The 17,745-nt window shown below is 47.2% G+C and overlaps 1 protein-coding gene across 1 annotated transcript in view; it reads left to right on the forward strand.

Moving 5' to 3' along the window:
* Positions 1–17,745, forward strand: part of KAT8 (lysine acetyltransferase 8) — a 564,841-nt gene that overhangs the window by 404,894 nt on the left and 142,202 nt on the right. The window contains exon 9 of the mRNA XM_069244212.1: positions 9,715–9,865. Coding sequence (XP_069100313.1) covers positions 9,715–9,865 — 151 coding nt within the window. The remainder of the gene's footprint in view (positions 1–9,714; positions 9,866–17,745) is intronic.

A 17,745-nucleotide genomic window follows, 5' to 3' on the forward strand; every position in this document is an offset into this window, starting at 1 on the left:
GGGGGTAGAGTCAAGAAAAAGTGGGTCTTTATCCTTTTTGGGCAGTGACACAATGGCAGCTTCTCTCAGTGGTGGCGAAAGCTGGCCACACTTCCGGGAGTCATTACAAAGCACCAGCAGCCTAGGAACAAGTTCCAGCATAAAGGCCATATAGAATTCTGTCAGAAACGTGTTGAGACCCTGCTCCTAGCCATACCCTTAATTGCTTCCTGCACCTCCTGCTCAGTAATATCTGTGCCCAGTCAGTCCGCACTGCCGGATCCGCAATAGTCCAGCAGCTTTCGCTCGCTGCTCACGCCCAACTACCCCCCCACTACCCACCCTACTCACCACCAGAAGAATATAGATCACGATAATACTGCAGGAAGACCCCGTTGATCTCCTCCTTGGTGAAGACGTCCCACCCCGAAGGGGCTCATAACTGAAGGACAGACTTTTGTCCCCCATCTTCCCACAACAGCCAATCCAGCATCCTGCCTGACTCATCTTGCTCTGCATGAGTCCTAGCTGCATATGTCTTGTAAAAAGAGTGTCAAAGACGCTCCACCAGTGCAAACAGCCTTCTTCTTTCCTCCATGCAGCCATCTCCTACCATCCGAGGTGCCCTCCAGCATGCCCAGAAGACCATCTAGCAACACCACTTGCTGCTGAACATCCGAGAGGAGCTGAGTGCACACTCCCACCTTACTAGAAATACAGTATCCCCGAATCACCACTTTCATAGCCTTCTACTCCATGCTCACTGACAAGGGAGATTGCTGGCAATTTGCGAAGGGCTGGCAGTCTACTGGGGTTCTTGGCAGATGCCCAGCTGCAGGACAAGTAACTTGGTCTCAATTGTCGAGGTTGGTGCAGGCAGACAGGGTTTGGTGCCAAAAGTCCACAAAGTTTTCAGTTCTCGATTACTCACTGCCCTTCTCTGTCCTTTTCTTCTGTAGCTGTCAAATCTGAGTTCCTGGCATCAGGGTTGCCACCTAAACACTCACTTAAGGGGCTTTAAGGGGAATGACAGGTAGTAGCCAATGGGCTGCTTACCTTTAGGGTGTCCACATCCTCTGTATGACCACTTCCTGTGGAAAGTGGGCATAACCCTGACCCAGTGAGCCTAATTCCCCCAAAAACCAAGATGGTGGAATTCTAAGTTTCGTGTTCACATCAGGTAGCCCACCTTAGGGGGGGGGGGGGGGACTAGCCTGATAGGGAATGCGCGTCCTGACTAGCTAACTTTCGCGCTTGGCCTGGTATCAAATGGGACAGGGCAGTGGGGTGGCATTTCCACTGACTGGGAAAGCCGGGGTTGCATAATAAAGGTGGCAGAGGCCTTTGAAGCCTCCCTCCATGATATGCTGATAAATAGCCATCTTGCTTGGAGGAGGTGATAAAACGTCCGCTCAGAGCAGGCTTTTATTCTGACTTCGGAGAGCGTGAGCTGTCACCTCCAGGGTGTCAGAAATTATTCTGTGGTTCCCAATCAGTCAGTGCACTAGTTAAACACTGATCACTGTGGTCTTATGATTATGAGATGTTTGATACCAAATATCTTGGGTTTCAGTGAAGCCATTATGTAGCTGGGGAACTCGTAATTACCAGTGTCGAGCTTATGTACTCAAAATGGCTTCCCTGTTGACTTGTAATATCTAAGAATGGACTTGGACATCACAGGGGCTTATCTGCTCATGCAGATGTCAACATATGTAGTGTAGTGCACCCTGCCTTAGGGCTGTAAGGCCTGCTGTAGGGGTGATTTACCTATACTGCGTGCAGTGTCTGTAGGCATGGCACACAGGAGTTGTGGTGCCATGTTGTATTTTCACTTTTCTCTGCACCATGTCACGCAGCCTGCAGTGGCAGTTTCTATGAGTGTGCTGAGAGGGGAGGGGGGTTCCCCTTTGTGTGTCACAATACAAGCTGTAGTCCTTAGGGACCCTCCATAGTACTCCATGCCCTCAGTACCTGGGGCCACTTGCTAGGGGCTTAAAGGGATGCTAAAGGTATTGCTAATTGGGGAACAATTGCACAGTTTTAGGAAAGGAGATCTGGCACTGTGGAATGGTTAGCAGGAACCAAGTGCAGTTTGGTCAAAATTGCATCACAAACCAGGCAAAAAGTGAGGGTGACCATGTCAAAAATGGGCACATTCCTACATCCCACCAGTAGTTGACCCCCCCCTAACCATGCAGGCCCCATTGTACCATGCACATAGTGCCACTGCCCCACATGTATCATTGCTGGCAAACAAACAGAGGCAAAACAAAACACTAAATTAGAAGTCAAACAAAACCCCTTACCCCCCTATTCCCCCCCCCCACACACACACACACACGCTCCCCCAAAGACTGAGAAATACAACCACATACAAGTCCCAGAGAGGAACCAGCTAAAAGCCAAGAGGCCAACTATATCTGTAACGAAAGGTTATATCTGGAGAAGGAGCCGCCAGTAAGAGGATGAGGTCCAACTCTTAAGAAAAACAGTAGTATGAAGGACGTGGTACTCAAACCCCCTTTCCCGGTCCCTGTAACCCCCACCCCCCCACCCCCAAACCCTTCTCCGCCTTCATCTCCCTGTTTCCCTCAAGCAGGATCAAAATAAGCAAACGGTAAGAAACAGCCTGCAAACCAACACGCCTCATAATCTTACAAAGAAACAAGGCAAAATAATATAAGCCCATGGGACCACATCAAACCAAGTCATTCACTGAACCCAGAGTGACCCTAGGAATAGTGTATTCTAGTCCAGGACTCGTAGAGTCAGGGGGTCGGAATTCATGGGAAATGGGCTGTGGAGCATCTCCTCCAGAGCCCACAGCGGCAGCCATTGCAACTGCCCTCAATTGCTCCAGAGCCTCTTACGTCCTAGAGAGTCTTGCCATTCCCCATCCCTGGGAGCGTTGGTGCTTGGGGCACAAAGAATGAATAGGCCCAGCGGGCTCTGGACATACCATGCCTTTATTGTAGAGTTCAATCCACTCCCACGCCACTGATGAATCTATGAAAAAATGTATTTTATCCTGAGACTGGACCCTCAGGCTTGGTGGGAAGAGCCAGGAGTACAAGAGACCTATGTCACAAACTTTCTGCTTCACTGCCAGAAAGGAAGCCCTTTAAGTTTGGATCTGAAGAGTAACATCATGATACAAGGATTCCTTGAAATCGTCCAACGCAAATGGGCCATGGGCTCGGGCCTGCTGGAGGTGATCCAGTCCCTAAAATGGAGAAGGTATGCCACCAGGGGCCACATCAGGGCACCAGGATGAGACTTTCGAGTTGGCACCCTGTATGCATGTTCCAGGGCATAGAAGTTGGTGAGACCCTCTGGGGCCACAACCTCCTGTAGACAGGACTCAAACGCTGGGGCCTGGAGATATGGTGGTGGTGGAGGGGGTAGCCCTGGTGGGACAAGGGGGGAGGGGGAGTGCATGAGTCCATAAGTCAGTACAACAGGTGACGACACAATGCCTGGGACCTTTGGGGAAGCAAACACGAGTGGGCCATAGTCCAACAGGACTCATCACCTTTGTTGCAGATCAGCCAGGTATCAGGCCCAGCAACCAAGGTGGGGCTCCCCAGTTGTAAGGGTACGGGGTTAAGAGCCACCGGGCCCCCTGTGTCCCCTAATGTATGCCCCAACATGTAGACTCTTCGGGAGGGGGGGGGGGGGGGAGGAATGATCCACAAGCCCCCATTGTGCATCAAGGAAGTAGTGGGGGCCTCCCAGACCCTCCCCCGTGTCACACATTTGCACCTGCTGAAGGAGGCTGGCTCAGTTTATGGTGTACACCTATGGTGTGGCACCCTATACGGAGTCCAGGCAACCCTCAGTTATAGTGAACAGGTGTCTAGATAGCAGAGGCTCTCTAGGGATTGTTGAGGTGAGCAACTAAAGCTTATCCAGGAGGAATGTAAAGCAATTGCAATACCACAGTAGTCAGACAGTAACTTGCTTACAAGTAATAACCACACAAGTATTGTGAAAGTAAAGGATACTTTATTACAGTACTACTACTAAACTGATAATGGTATGTCTTCCTTTGGAGCTATTGCACACAGTATACACATACAGTAACCTTCAGAAATAGCATAAAAATATACAGGATCCAAGGGGAGGGCCAAACCATCTACTAAGAAAGTGGAATGTGAAATGGTGACTCCAGCCAAGGTAAGTGTGGTAGTTAGCTGGGGCAGTTAGAAATACCACAGGTAAGTACAGAAAGTGGCCCCAACAACCAGGAGTAAGATAGTTCCCCACCCAGTTGTCCCATAGGCTAACACAGTGTAGTAGTTGGAGTTTGTGGAATTCGGGACCCTTCCCAGTGGACCCCGAGGAAATCAGCAGGCAAGAGGATGGATGGAGAGTGCACCCTACCCCAGGATACCCAGAAGACAGGAGTACCTACACCAAGGACCTGGATGCAGAGGGGAGAAGGGACCCTCTCTGAAGACTGTGAAAGCCTTGGATCATCCAGCTGCTGTCTTGACCTGTGGCCCAGGTCATTGGAACCAAGAGGCGGATTCTGGACGTGGAGGACCTGCAAAGGAAGGGGCAGAGTCCAGCACCCTTGGAGGTGCCCAGGTGGCAATGCCAACCCTCCTGAAGATGAAGTCCCTGCAAGTTGATGGAAGAGGTAGTCCAGCTGCGGGGTCTAGGAACTGTGGAAGATCCCAGGAGTCAACTACTAGCGGTCCCTTGATGGTTGCCGGATTGCAGGATGGTCAGTGACCAGCCAGATCACCAAAAAGCATTGGCAAGCGCAAATAGGAGTTGCAGAAGAAGCTGCAAAATTTTGGGGACCAGCAAAGTCCAGGAGGTTCTACCCAGGAGGGGGAGTCCGAGCTGACCCTCAACCAACAGATGTCGATGGAGCCCCCATGAGTGACCCACAGGCGATGGACACAAGGAGGCCTGCCCAGCACGACAAAAGAGAAGTCCCGCGTCTCAGGAGCTGCAGTACAGGGGCTGATCTTGGAATTGCAGAGTGCTGATGTCCGGGGCTTCTTAGAGCCTGAAGATCTCCTGGAGGAAGAGTCAACAAGCCTTGGCAAATGCAACAGTCGCTGTGCACAGGGGTGCCAGTCCAGTGGCAAGAGAAGGGGCCCACAGTCTCCCAACTTGGATAGAAGATAAACCGGACCCAGAGGAGGCCACAGACTCACCACCTGTTTTGCAGGATCTTCGGATATCCAGGGACATCAGACCCCACCAACCAGTCGACGTTGCCTTGAGGTGCCTGCAGATACAGGGGAATGACTCCTCTCCAAGGGTGATTCCTTTGTGCTTTCTGGTGCAAACAGAGTCCTTGTTACCCAGGGGGATGTGCAGTCTTGGATGTGGCAGAATTATTGAAGGATCCAGAGAAACAATGTTGCAATGGGAGCCTTCCCACCAGAAGCAGACTTGTTCTGTTCGAAGGAAGACCAGCAGTGATTCCAGAGGCCAGGAGCAGAAGATGTCTTTCAGAGTTACTTGTAGAGTCTTCCTTGACAAACCTGAGGACCCACCCACGAGGGAGCCCTTAAGGAACCCTAAAAGGGTGTTGGTTTACTGTCTGTAGTGACCCACCTTTCAGAAGGGGTCAGGGACATCATTTTCCTCGCCTAACCAGTCAGATGCTCCCAGTCGTCTCTGCACATCTTATTTCCAAGATGTCCGAAACATGTGGCTACCTGGTAGAGCTCTGGGCACCTCCCATGGGGAGGTGCTGGACACAGGGAGTGGTCACTCCCTTGTCCTTGTGCTGTTTTGAGCTGGAGCGGGAACTGGGGGTTCCTGAACTGGTGCAAACCGGATTATGCAAGGAGGGCACCAAATGTGCCCTGCAAAGCAGTCTGGTGGTGCTCAAAGGGCACCCCAGCCCTTAGACACCTAATACACAGGGGGTGGGAGGTGGTCACACACCTCCCTTGCAGGAAATCCTTTGTTCTGCTCCTCAGGCCGGAGCCTGGCTCACCAGCAGGAGGGCAGAACAGTGTCTTGGGTCAGCAGCAGTGTGGACTGGCATTTAGACCCTGTAAGGATGCACAGGCAGAACTGGGGGATTTCCTAGGGAACACCCAGAGCACATGGTATAATTCAACTAACCCTGGAATCGGTGGTGTTGCATGATTTCAACATGGTTGATACCAAACATGCCTAGGATCGGAGTAGCCATTTTGTAGTTGGATCACTTGTGTTGACCAGTGTCCACTACATACCTTAAGATGGCTTCCCCACACTCAAAGTCGAGGAATTGGCCTGGAGTCTGTAGGGGTACCCTGCTCATGCAAGGTTACCCTCACACTTGGAGACATGCACCCTGCCCTTGGGCTGAAGGGCCTACCAGAGGGGTGACTTATAACGTCTATGTGCAATAGTTGGGTTTGGCAGTGAAAGGGTGCATGCACCCTTTCACGCAGACTGCATTGGCAGGCCTGCAGTCAGTTTGTATGGGCTCCCATGGGTGGCATAATTCTAGCTGCAGCCCATGGGGGACTCCTGATGTACAGTGCTCTGGGTACCTAGGTACCATATACTAGGGACCTACATGGGTGTACCAGTATGCCAATTGTGGGTGTGAAAGGTTACCAACCACTAAATTTAGGAGGGAGCACAGTCACAAGGGAGGTTCTAGTTAGCAGAATCCCAGTGAACTACAGTCCAAACACTGACATCAGGCATTAAGTGGGGGTAACTATGCCATAAAGATGGCACTTTCCTACACATGCAGTCGAGAGTCGGGCAGCAGCCGCAATCAGATCAGGCCGGCATCTTAGTTGGGGTGTCGCTGCCGCATCCAGTGCTCCAGCAGATGAGATAAGAACCCAGATTCCTCAGTTGTGGGCTAGGAACTGGCGACACGAAGACCCATACAAGGTGTGCCGCTCTTTAGGTGGCGTGAGCTGGAAGAGGGGGCACCTCATCCTACAGTAATCAGCGCTGCGACTGCGGGTCCCCGGAGGGCGGCCACAGCTAAACAAAGCAGGGCTGCCATCTTGGCTTGCGATCTCTCCAGAATAGTGTATCTGCCCCCTAGGCACCACTCGGTCACCTCAAGGATCATCAGTGGGCTGCAGGGGTCCTGGATGTGTCCGGACTCCATTTCCAGTGGAGCGGGGAAGGCACAGGCTGTCAAGCAGGCCCGGGAGGATCATGGATGGAGAGGAGTTCTGAAGCCTGTGTTCTTCGTAAATGGTAGCTGCCTCCGCCCCCTCTTGATCATCTGGTTAAGGTTTGGATATAGGCATTAATGACCATTACTTGTCTTTCCTTCATTGTCTGATCAGCCATTTTTGTTTGTCATCTCTTGTGATACATTTCTGGGGGGAGTATTCCCAGTGGTTCCCCCTGCTCCATTATTATTCTGTAGTAGAACCATCATTTTCCTGACCTTTCTGATTTGTGCTCCATTTGTGCCACATAGTAGCTGTTCTTTTTGGCTCCTTGGTTTAAGAGCTGTGTTGCTTGTTGTGGTCACTTCTGCTTGCTGTTAGCGATCTTCATCCTCTATTGCTCCATCCTTCATATGAAACCTTCTTCCCTGTAGAAGCTGATGCTTTGAAAGCGTGCCTCCTTCCTTTGTGGTATCACCTTTTCATATGGGGCAGTCTATTATATGTACCACATTATTTTCTCCTTGGAATCAAACTTATGAGGAAAAATGGTTGCATTGATTGTACTTTTAGCTTACCTTCAGATTGTGTCTCCACCTTGATAGCCAGTTCATTTTCACTGGAGCAAGAATGGCAGGGTGATCCAAAAAAGAACTTTGTCTCAATGGATTGTACTTTTTTTTTCTATTTTTTTTTCTATTATCTAGCCAAAAAGGATCTTTCATGAGTGCCTTACTACTCGCTTTGCAGGAGTGAAGGCTTCCACCACATTGACAAAGCAATACTAAATCTGCTCTGAAAAGTATCTTTCTTCGAGTCATACCACCTGTGAAATACAGGCAGCTACAGTCAGATGATTTATCCTGTGCTTCTCAGTAACAAAGTAACATTATGCACCAATCTTAGTTTCATTCCCCCAAGTGCCTTCTGAATTGCCATTCACATCTTAAACAGCAATGGAAACCATAACTTGCACACCAAATGAAATGTTTATCACCTCTCCTTTGATGTTATCTATAACATTACAAACACTCCAAATGTTGTAAAGTTTTACAGGTGTTTATATACATTACCTTGAGTACTAACTGCATAATGTTCTTTTGTAGTGCTATCTTTGTGTTCAGAGTTAAGTTATTTGTGTTGTTTTTATATATTATTTGGGCATAAATATTGACATTATAAGTGTTGCACCTGAGTTCCAAATTATGGTTTGCATGTTTGTTGTGCCATTTATGGTTTGTGAGCCACAATTTGCTAAATGTATTGGGTTTGTTTTTGTTCCAGCTTGTATCCATAACTGCACTTCTGTTTTTTTTTTGTTTTTTTTTTAAGTATCTTTCTACTATTTTAAAAAAGTACATTGAGGTATTAATAACAAAAGCTAGCCATAACGTAGCTTTAATCTTTCTGCTAACAAATCAGTTTCTAAGTAGGGTTTTTGGCCCTGTGCTGCATTCCTGCCCAGCTGCATGTGGCCTTTATTCATATACAGTTGGATTGGCTGTAAAAGCCAAGCTTTTGTGCTCAAATCAGCGCAGACAGCCTGCCCATGCTGCACAGTAACTTTGGCCATGTGAAGTGGGTTTTGGTCATAGAACTTAGCTTTAGGCCCACCCTTGCACACATCCTGAGCTGGCGGCCAAATGTCACTATGTATGACCTCACCTAAGGCCCTGCACCAAACGAAGCATAGACATCCTTCGCTGCATATGGCCTTCTATTGTGCCTATTGGGCTTGGAGAGGACCTGCTTTCAAACACAGTTCCACCTGGAATTCAGGTTGGCTGGTTTAGGACACTGGCACCTAGTCCCTATATCCTGCACGGGCAACTACAAATTGTTTCTCTTGTTGCCACAAGCCAGTTGGGGAGCTTCGGGGTCCATGGTTCCAGCTTTGGGTTTGCCGTCATGATATGGGTAATGGGAGAAAAAAAGTACTCTCTCCTAACAGGCTTTCTTTTTGTTGTTGTTTTTTTTAATTTTGATACCTGAGATGGTCCATGAACCTGGGGGTCTTAAAAGCTAGTGAATTATTTTACACCTACCCAAGCAGAGGCGCTTCCGGAATTAAAATTGGAAGTCATTTTTTGACCCATTTTTGAAACTTTTCATGCCAAATATTTTGTATGTGTGTGTATATTCATGCTGGTTCATTGAATGGCTCCAAAGTTATTAATGAAACAACAAAAAGCCTTTTTAATGGAATAGCTGACTTATCCATAACTACAGAGGCACTGTCACTGCCTCTGTGATACGGATAAAAAATGTTTTTGTGAAGATAAGTGTTGGAAAAAGGGTTCCATGATTCAGCACATAGGGAGGACTACTCCTTGAGTACAATTTCTCTGGAGATTTCCCTGAAGGAGAACTAGGACTACAGATAAGTAGCTTTTCCTAATTTATATCTTTCATAGCAAATAGAAATAGCCTGGTTTCATCAGGTTCCAATCACATAGTTCCTCTGATTTCCCCATACCTACAGATACTCTGGGAAACCTTTTGTCAAAGCTGTAAAACACATCAGCTAAGTTATGCTGTATTCCCCTGTGTCCCAATGGTTCTCTTTAACTTTGCTTGTAAGAGGCTGTACATTCTATTTGACATAAATTGCATGATTGTACTGTTACAGGTTATGAGCTCTCAAAGTTGGAATGCATGGTGGGCTCTCCAGAGAAACCGCTTTCAGATCTTGGGAAGCTGAGCTATCGCAGCTACTGGTCATGGGTGCTGCTGGAGATCCTGCGTGACTTCCGAGGAACACTATCCATCAAGGACCTCAGGTAGGAGGCAGTGATCACAAGATTTTTGATAATGTAGAGTGTAAGCTGCCCTCCCTTTTGACTTGTTTCTTCATTTAAACGTGGGCAAACATTATCCTTTATTCAACAACCATTAAAACTTAAGTTTCTGGATTAGCAATCATTTCTGCCTGTACTTACTTCATGTCCTCCTTGGTTTCCCTAATCCCATGATTCCTTCCTGACATAATTAAGCAGCTGCACTCTATATTGTTAAAAACAGAGCAAGCATTTCACCCTGAAGGATTTGTAGGTTACTATTGCTTGCATAATCTCCTGTCATATGTATGGACTATCTAAGACACTGCACAGTGCTGATGCAAAATTGACACCCAGTAGACTAGCCCCTTTATTTTTTTAATCTCTTCTGTCTTGGTGTTAATCTTCCACTTTTATTCTGTGGTTGCGGCTGGTACTTCTGAGGCTCTCCTTTCCAATAGGATAGCAAAGCTTAAGAGAAGCAATTGTGCCCAATACAGAGTCTAAATCTGATAGAGACTTCTAGCTGCAGATTTCTTACCTTAGAATTATCCCCAGGTATCATACTGGATCCGGAAATGTTTTCATAAGCAGTACTCCGGCACATTCGGCTCTGCCTGGCATCGTCCACTCCAGAGGTGGTGATCTCAGTGCCTATATGGGTGCCTACCCGGCGCGCTGATGTCAGTTCTTTGTTTTCTGCGTCAATCAGCGGAGATTTGGCGATGAGCTACTCCTAGTAGTTTAAAAAAAATATATATATTTTTTTATTTTTATTTTTTATTTTGGGCAACGCTTCCATTCTAATACCTGACTTTGATACATAGCTGGAAGGGTGTTGACAAGCCCAGATTCTGGTGCTGACTGAAGCCATGCCTTCCAGGTCGAAGCCTGAGCTCTATTACTATGGGCTAGGACTCTGGAACAAATTGGGGGGGGGGGGAAGGGGGTGTTTACTGGGACCTGAAGAATACCAGTCTTATGAGACCATGAACTAGAGTGAGGATCTGGGTGAGGCCAGTGGACTAGACACTTTTCCAGATACTGGCAAGCTTTCTCTTCCTGCCGTGTTTACAGAGGTTTGGCGTCATTCGTCGTGGTGGTTAGAAGGGCGGCTGAGGTTCTCTTCAGTTAACCCCAGTGGCAGTCAAGACTAATGTCATGATGGAGGTGCTGCAACCGGGAGTGCCCCCTTCAGAACTGCTACTCCCATTCAGTGAAGCCCTCATAGACATCCTGCTTGGGTCCTATCAAAGCCCAGCACACAGGCTCCTGTGAATAGAGTGATTGCCTGCCTCCACCACAACCTCACTCTACCCTAGAGAGCTTGGTGGTCCAAGCCTCTACTTTCTGTGTAAATCCTGGCGCATTCTCTACTGCTCCCACCGATAGGGAATCCAACAGGCTAGATACCTCATGGAAGATGTTTGCTTTCATAAGCTTGGTGCTGTGGTCCGTGAACACTGCATCTTTTGGGACACTATTCTCATGCAGTATGGGATACGGTTGCGCAGATGGTGCCAACGGTCGCAGAATACTCCCCAGGCTATTGCCGATGCGAGAAATGCAGATAAGTTCACAATATGATGTGGACTGGATACTACAGACTCTAGACATGGCTGGTTCATCGTCAGTGGCCTTATGTTGCTACACATAGTTGGGGATGACTGTTTTTTCTGGGGATGTCTAAATGTTGCTCATGGACATGCCCTTTGACTCCTGTCTCTTCAGAGACTAGGCGGATTCAGCGCTAGGGAACTAAGGATAGCAGGGCTACCACCATATCCTTGGGCCTTTACGTGGCCTCTTGACACCCAGAATCTGCCTAACGCTTCTTTCTTGGCTATGGAAGGGGCCTCCATACATGCCTTAACCCTCCCAGCCACTGCGCATGCTCCCAAGTCTCTTTGCGGCTGAGAGCGCTGTTCCCACAGAACCCATGGGTCGTGCAGCCTGCTGTCGGGCCAGTCCACCTCCTTCCGGCAGCAGCAGCCTCCAAGCCCTCCTAATCTGCTCTCATACCATCATGTACATCCAGTAGTGGTTATTCCCGCTGCTTTATGGTGCCCAAAAAGGACAGAGGCCTTCGTGCTACCCTAGACCTGCGCACTCTCAATGTCTTCAAGAAGTTCAAAATTCTCATGCTAGCTGAAGTCTTGTCTGCCCCTGACTTGCAGGATGCATACTTTCATATTCCGGTCCCTGCCTGCCCACAGGATTTACCTGCATTTCACAGTGGGCCATAAGCACTTTCAGTTCACTGTTCTCCATTTGGGCCTTACCAGCATCCCTCAGGAGTTTACCAAGGTGATGGTGGTAGTTTCATCTCATTTGCGAAGATCAGGGGTGCCAGTCTTCGCCCATCTCGGCGACTGGCTGAAGATGGGCACGCATCAGGTTGTCGTCTCCCACCTCTAAACTACATCAAAACTCTTGCACTTTATTGGGTTAACTATCAATGTGCCAAAGTCACACCCAAATTCCTCTCAGATCCTCCCCTTTATCAGAGCTGTTCTGGACATGGTGCAGTTTCAGGCTTATCCCCCCGAAATGGCGATTCCATTATATTCAGGCTATGATAGCAATACTTCAGCCTCTATCCTGGATTTCGGTGAGACTGACTCTGATGCTGCCAGACCTCATGGCTTCCTGCTTCTTGCTTGTGAAACGTGCAGCTGGCATATGTAGGCTTTGCAATGGGACCAACATCAGGGGAATCTCTCCAACATGGTCCATATCTCGGAGGAAACCGCAAAGATGTGCATTGGTGAACCTTGATTTGGTCAGTGGCAGACTCCGCTCCCTTTCCTGATTCGATTTGAAAGTTGTGACAAATTCATCACTCCTGGAATAGAGTGGCCATCTGGGAGAGGTGGAGATCAGAGGACTCTGGTGGAATCCAAACTTTATATCGGTCTGTTGGATCTCCGAACAATCCGATTGGCATTGAAAGCCTTTCTACCCTCCATCAGCAGAAGGCTAGTGTAGGTGTTCAGGGACAACACCACTGCCATGTGATACTGCAATAAACAGGCAGAATGCCCTGCATGTCGGGACAAGGCTGGAACGTAAAGGCGTATCCCTGTTGGTTCACAAACTGGTGGGCTTTCAGAACGCCCAAGCAGACAAACTCAGCCGAAGATGCTTAGCAGATCACGAATAGCGTCTCCCTCTGGAGGTGATGCAAGGTCTCTTTCAGTAGTGGGGAGAGCCTTGGTTTGATTTGTTCAACATTCCACGAGAATGCAGAATGTCGGCAGTTTTGTGTGCTGGAGTTTCCACAGCTGTTCTCGATCAGACACTTTTCGCCCTGAGTGGAGCTCAGGCCTCCTGTATGCCTTTCCGCCCACACCACTTCTGCCCAAAGTTTTCAAGAAGATCAAGAAAAACGGGGCCCAAGTCATCCTTGTGGCTCCAGAGTGGGCATGAAGAGTCTGGTATTCCGAGCTGTTGAGCTTGGGCATCGACCCTCCGATCAGGCCGCTCTTTCAAGCACTCCGATAGGCAATCTCTTTAGGTAACTGCAAAAAAGCAGAAACAGTAATCAGCCATCCCTCTTTAAATCCCCCTTGTAAATAGGTTCTAGTAGAGTCTCACAAAATATGTTCTCTACTTCTACCTTTATCATTCTTCAGTTGGACCGTAGTCTTGTTTTGCCATTCCGGTTGTGCGTTCCTTTTGAGCTGCCCCATAACTGTACTCTCGGGCTGTTTACCATCAAAACATCATTTTTCGTGGTGATAACATCTGCTCTTTTGGTCAGTGAGCTTCAGGCTTGATCATCTAAGCATCCTTACCTCATAATCCATCCAGACAAACTGATGTATCGCACGCGTACTTCCTTTCTCCTGCAAGTGGTCACTCCATTTCACGTAGGCCAGTCCATCACATTGCCTACTTTTTACACTCCTCCACATCCCTCAAAAGAGGAGCAACTACCTTGTCTGAACCCAAAAAGAGCATTGTCATTCTACCTTGCCTGCACACGAGATTTCCGGGTGGATAACCAACTCTTCTTGGAGTATGTCCGAGCCAAGAGAGGACAGGCCGTTCAGAAGCAGACATCTTCAGATAATCATCTTCTATATACAGGGAGTGCAGAATTATTAGGCAAATGAGTATTTTGACCACATCATCCTCTTTATGCATGTTGTCTTACTCCAAGCTGTATAGGCTCGAAAGCCTACTACCAATTAAGCATATTAGGTGATGTGCATCTCTGTAATGAGAAGGGGTGTGATTTAATGACATCAACACCCTATATCAGGTGTGCATAATTATTAGGCAACTTCCTTTCCTTTGGCAAAATGGGTCAAAAGAAGGACTTGACAGGCTCAGAAAAGTAAAAAATAGTGACATATCTTGCAGAGGGATGCAGCACTCTTAAAATTGCAAAGCTTCTGAAGCGTGATCATCGAACAATCAAGCGTTTCATTCAAAATAGTCAACAGGGTCGCAAGAAGCGTGTGGAAAAACCAAGGCGCAAAATAACTGCCCATGAACTGAGAAAAGTCAAGTGTGCAGCTGCCACGATGCCACTTGCCACCAGTTTGGCCATATTTCAGAGCTGCAACATCACTGGAGTGCCCAAAAGCACAAGGTGTGCAATACTCAGAGACATGGCCAAGGTAAGAAAGGCTGAAAGACGACCACCACTGAACAAGACACACAAGCTGAAACGTCAAGACTGGGCCAAGAAATATCTCAAGACTGATTTTCTAAGGTTTTATGGACTGATGAAATGAGAGTGAGTCTTGATGGGCCAGATGGATGGGCCCGTGGCTGGATTGGTAAAGGGCAGAGAGCTCCATTCCGACTCAGACGCCAGCAAGGTGGAGGTGGAGTACTGGTTTGGGCTGGTATCATCAAAGATGAGATTGTGGGGCCTTTTCGGGTTGAGGATGGAGTCAAGCTCAACTCCCAGTCCTACTGCCAGTTCCTGGTAGACACCTTCTTCAAGCAGTGGTACAGGAAGAAGTCTGCATCCTTCAAGAAAAACATGATTTTCATGCAGGACAATGCTCCATCACACGCGTCCAAGTACTCCACAGCGTGGCTGGCAAGAAAGGGTATAAAAGAAGGAAATCTAATGACATGGCCTCCTTGTTCACCTGATCTGAACCTCATTGAGAACCTGTGGTCCATCATCAAATGTGAGATTTACAAGGAGGCAAAACAGTACACCTCTCTGAACAGTGTCTGGGAGGCTGTGGTTGCTGCTGCACGCAATGTTGATGGTGAACAGATCAAAACACTGACAGAATCCATGGATGGCAGGCTTTTGAGTGTCCTTGCAAAGAAAGGTGGCTATATTGGTCACTGATTTGTTTTTGTTTTGTTTTTGAATGTCAGAAATGTATATTTGTGAATGTTGAGATGTTATATTGGTTTCACTGGTAATAATAAATAATTGAAATGGGTATATATTTGTTTTTTGTTAAGTTGCCTAATAATTATGCACAGTAATAGTCACCTGCACACACAGATATCCCCCTAACATAGCTAAAACTAAAAACAAACTAAAAACTACTTCCAAAAATATTCAGCTTTGATATTAATGAGTTTTTTGGGTTCATTGAGAACATGGTTGTTCAATAATAAAATTAATCCTCAAAAATACAACTTGCCTAATAATTCTGCACTCCCTGTAAAGATCTGCTAGGCATTGGCCAGGAAGCAATCCCTTGAGGGGCTTTCAAGCTAATTTCATCAGAGCTAAATCTGTGACCACTGAGTTAGCAAGCAGCGTTCCAGTCCTGGACATCTGCCAGGCAGCTGCATGGGCCTCATTGCACATGTGTATGAAACTGTGCTGCCTGGACAGTCCGGTCCATTGGGATGGGCAGTTTGCCCGTTTGGTTGTGCAAGACTTAATCATCTGAAATTGGTCTGCAGACCAACCTCCAGGGATGATGTTGCTTGGGTATCTATGCTGAGGTGAGGAATCTGCAGCTAGAAGTCTTTATCAGATGAACAAGTTTGTACCTTTGGTAATGCCTTATCTGGTGGAGACTATATCTAGCCGCAGATTCCCTACTGACAAGCCATTCCTCCATGCTCTGCAAACGGATTGTAGGGATAGGACTTTTTCACTTTCGGGGCCCTAGTATTCCACACTAGTGGTCAGTGTTCTTCGTGGCTCTGTGCTCCTGATGTCCGCGTGCCTGGGTGGTGCCTATATTGGCACCGCAAATGTCCCTTCTGTCACAGGCGACTGGCATGGACGACGTCATGCGGACCCGAACAATGACACCTAGTAACGGGCAGAGTTACTGCTCACCAAAAAAAAATCAGGATCCAGTCAAATGCCTGGGGATAATTTTAAAGTAAGGTATCTGTGGCTAGATATAGTCTCTACCAGATAAGGTTTTACCAAAGGTAAGTAACTTGTTCATCACACCACCAAGGTCTGCCTTGTATACACCTATTAGGTTTACAAATCTCCACACACCCTATTAGCAAGGTGAATTTGCTAAGTCTATTGCTAGTTCTCCATCATTAATTTCAGAAACCTTGAATATCTATGCCTATAACTCTGTATAAAAAGTAAACTTATTTTAATGAAAATGTGTAAATATCTATCTCTGGTTTAAAAGCCCATGGAATATCAATGCAAGGTGCCCCTTTTTAAAGACCTATTACTGCATTTATTAGGGAAAAGAGAACAGGGTCACAGATCATGTCCCAAGAGGCACAATATTTGTGACATTAGTGCTTTGTCATGGAGTGTTTTTCAGTAAAGTGTTTGTCATATATTCAGAGTATGCTTGGATGTCCTCGTAAGGTTAGATACAGATTGTTGTGAACAGTAAATGGACAGCTTCACCCAGTAGTGGGGAGTACCACCTTAAGGCTGCTTCACAACACCTGAGAAAAATCCTTTTCGGAAGCAGTCTGTTTTGTCTAGAGACCCTGAAGAAGCACATTTGATGTAATGGTCAGAAATCTTTTTCTATGTTTTGCAGTTAATTCACCTGATTCTCAAAGTAGTTTGGAAAACAAATGAGTGGTGTGCCTTATCATCCTGGTTGCCCTGGCATGTGGAGGGTTGGTTTGGTTGTAAGACCTTCGGGAAATACATGTGGGAAGGCTTATTCAAGTTCAAGATGATCCTTACCTCCTGGGGGCGTGGCCAAGATGGCAGCCGTATGAGGCGCTTGGGTGCTTGCTCCGTGTTGGCCAGACTAATAATATCCTGCAGCTATCCTTCTCCATTATTGGGGTATCTTTCCTAGATTCACATGCTTGAATCATTCCCCGTCAAAGTGGGAGACCCACGGTACATAGAAAGCAGTAGAAAAAAACTTTTTTTTTTTTTCCCATTGTAGTCCGTGGTAAAAATACATTCACTTTCATAGCTTATTAGCTTCATTAGAAAAGGCCCAAAGTTCAGCCAATCGGGCAAGACCACCTCTTTAGAACCCTCAGCACAGAGGCTCAGTCTCTCAGATTTTCTACAGCACTTCGTGTGTAAGGGTGTCTCCCTGAGCTCTGCTCTGTTTACCCTCTCTTCTGGAGATATTTTCCAGATATTCCATTTGTAACTTATCAGCTGTACTTTGTCATCATGTCTACAGCTACGAAAGGTTTATTTAGACCTTACAGCACCTGTGGTAAGCTAAAGCTGCATTTTGAGGATCCTCACGAGGACTGCATCTACTATCTTCACCCAGAGCATAAGGTGAAAGACTGCAAGTGGTGTAGGACATTTCCCAGCAAGACTCTGAGATAGAGAATCCAGATTCCTTCTTTGGCTCCATAAACGTAAGTCCAGAGAATCTCTCTCTAATGAGGAAGACCGTGATACCTCAGTGGCTTCAAAGAAAAGGAAAAGATCTGTGGAGAGTTTTTCTCCCACAACCAGTAAGTCAGCCAAGAGACTT

Source organism: Pleurodeles waltl, chromosome 7, assembly GCF_031143425.1.
Source record: "Pleurodeles waltl isolate 20211129_DDA chromosome 7, aPleWal1.hap1.20221129, whole genome shotgun sequence".
Classification (NCBI taxonomy): domain Eukaryota; kingdom Metazoa; phylum Chordata; class Amphibia; order Caudata; family Salamandridae; genus Pleurodeles; species Pleurodeles waltl.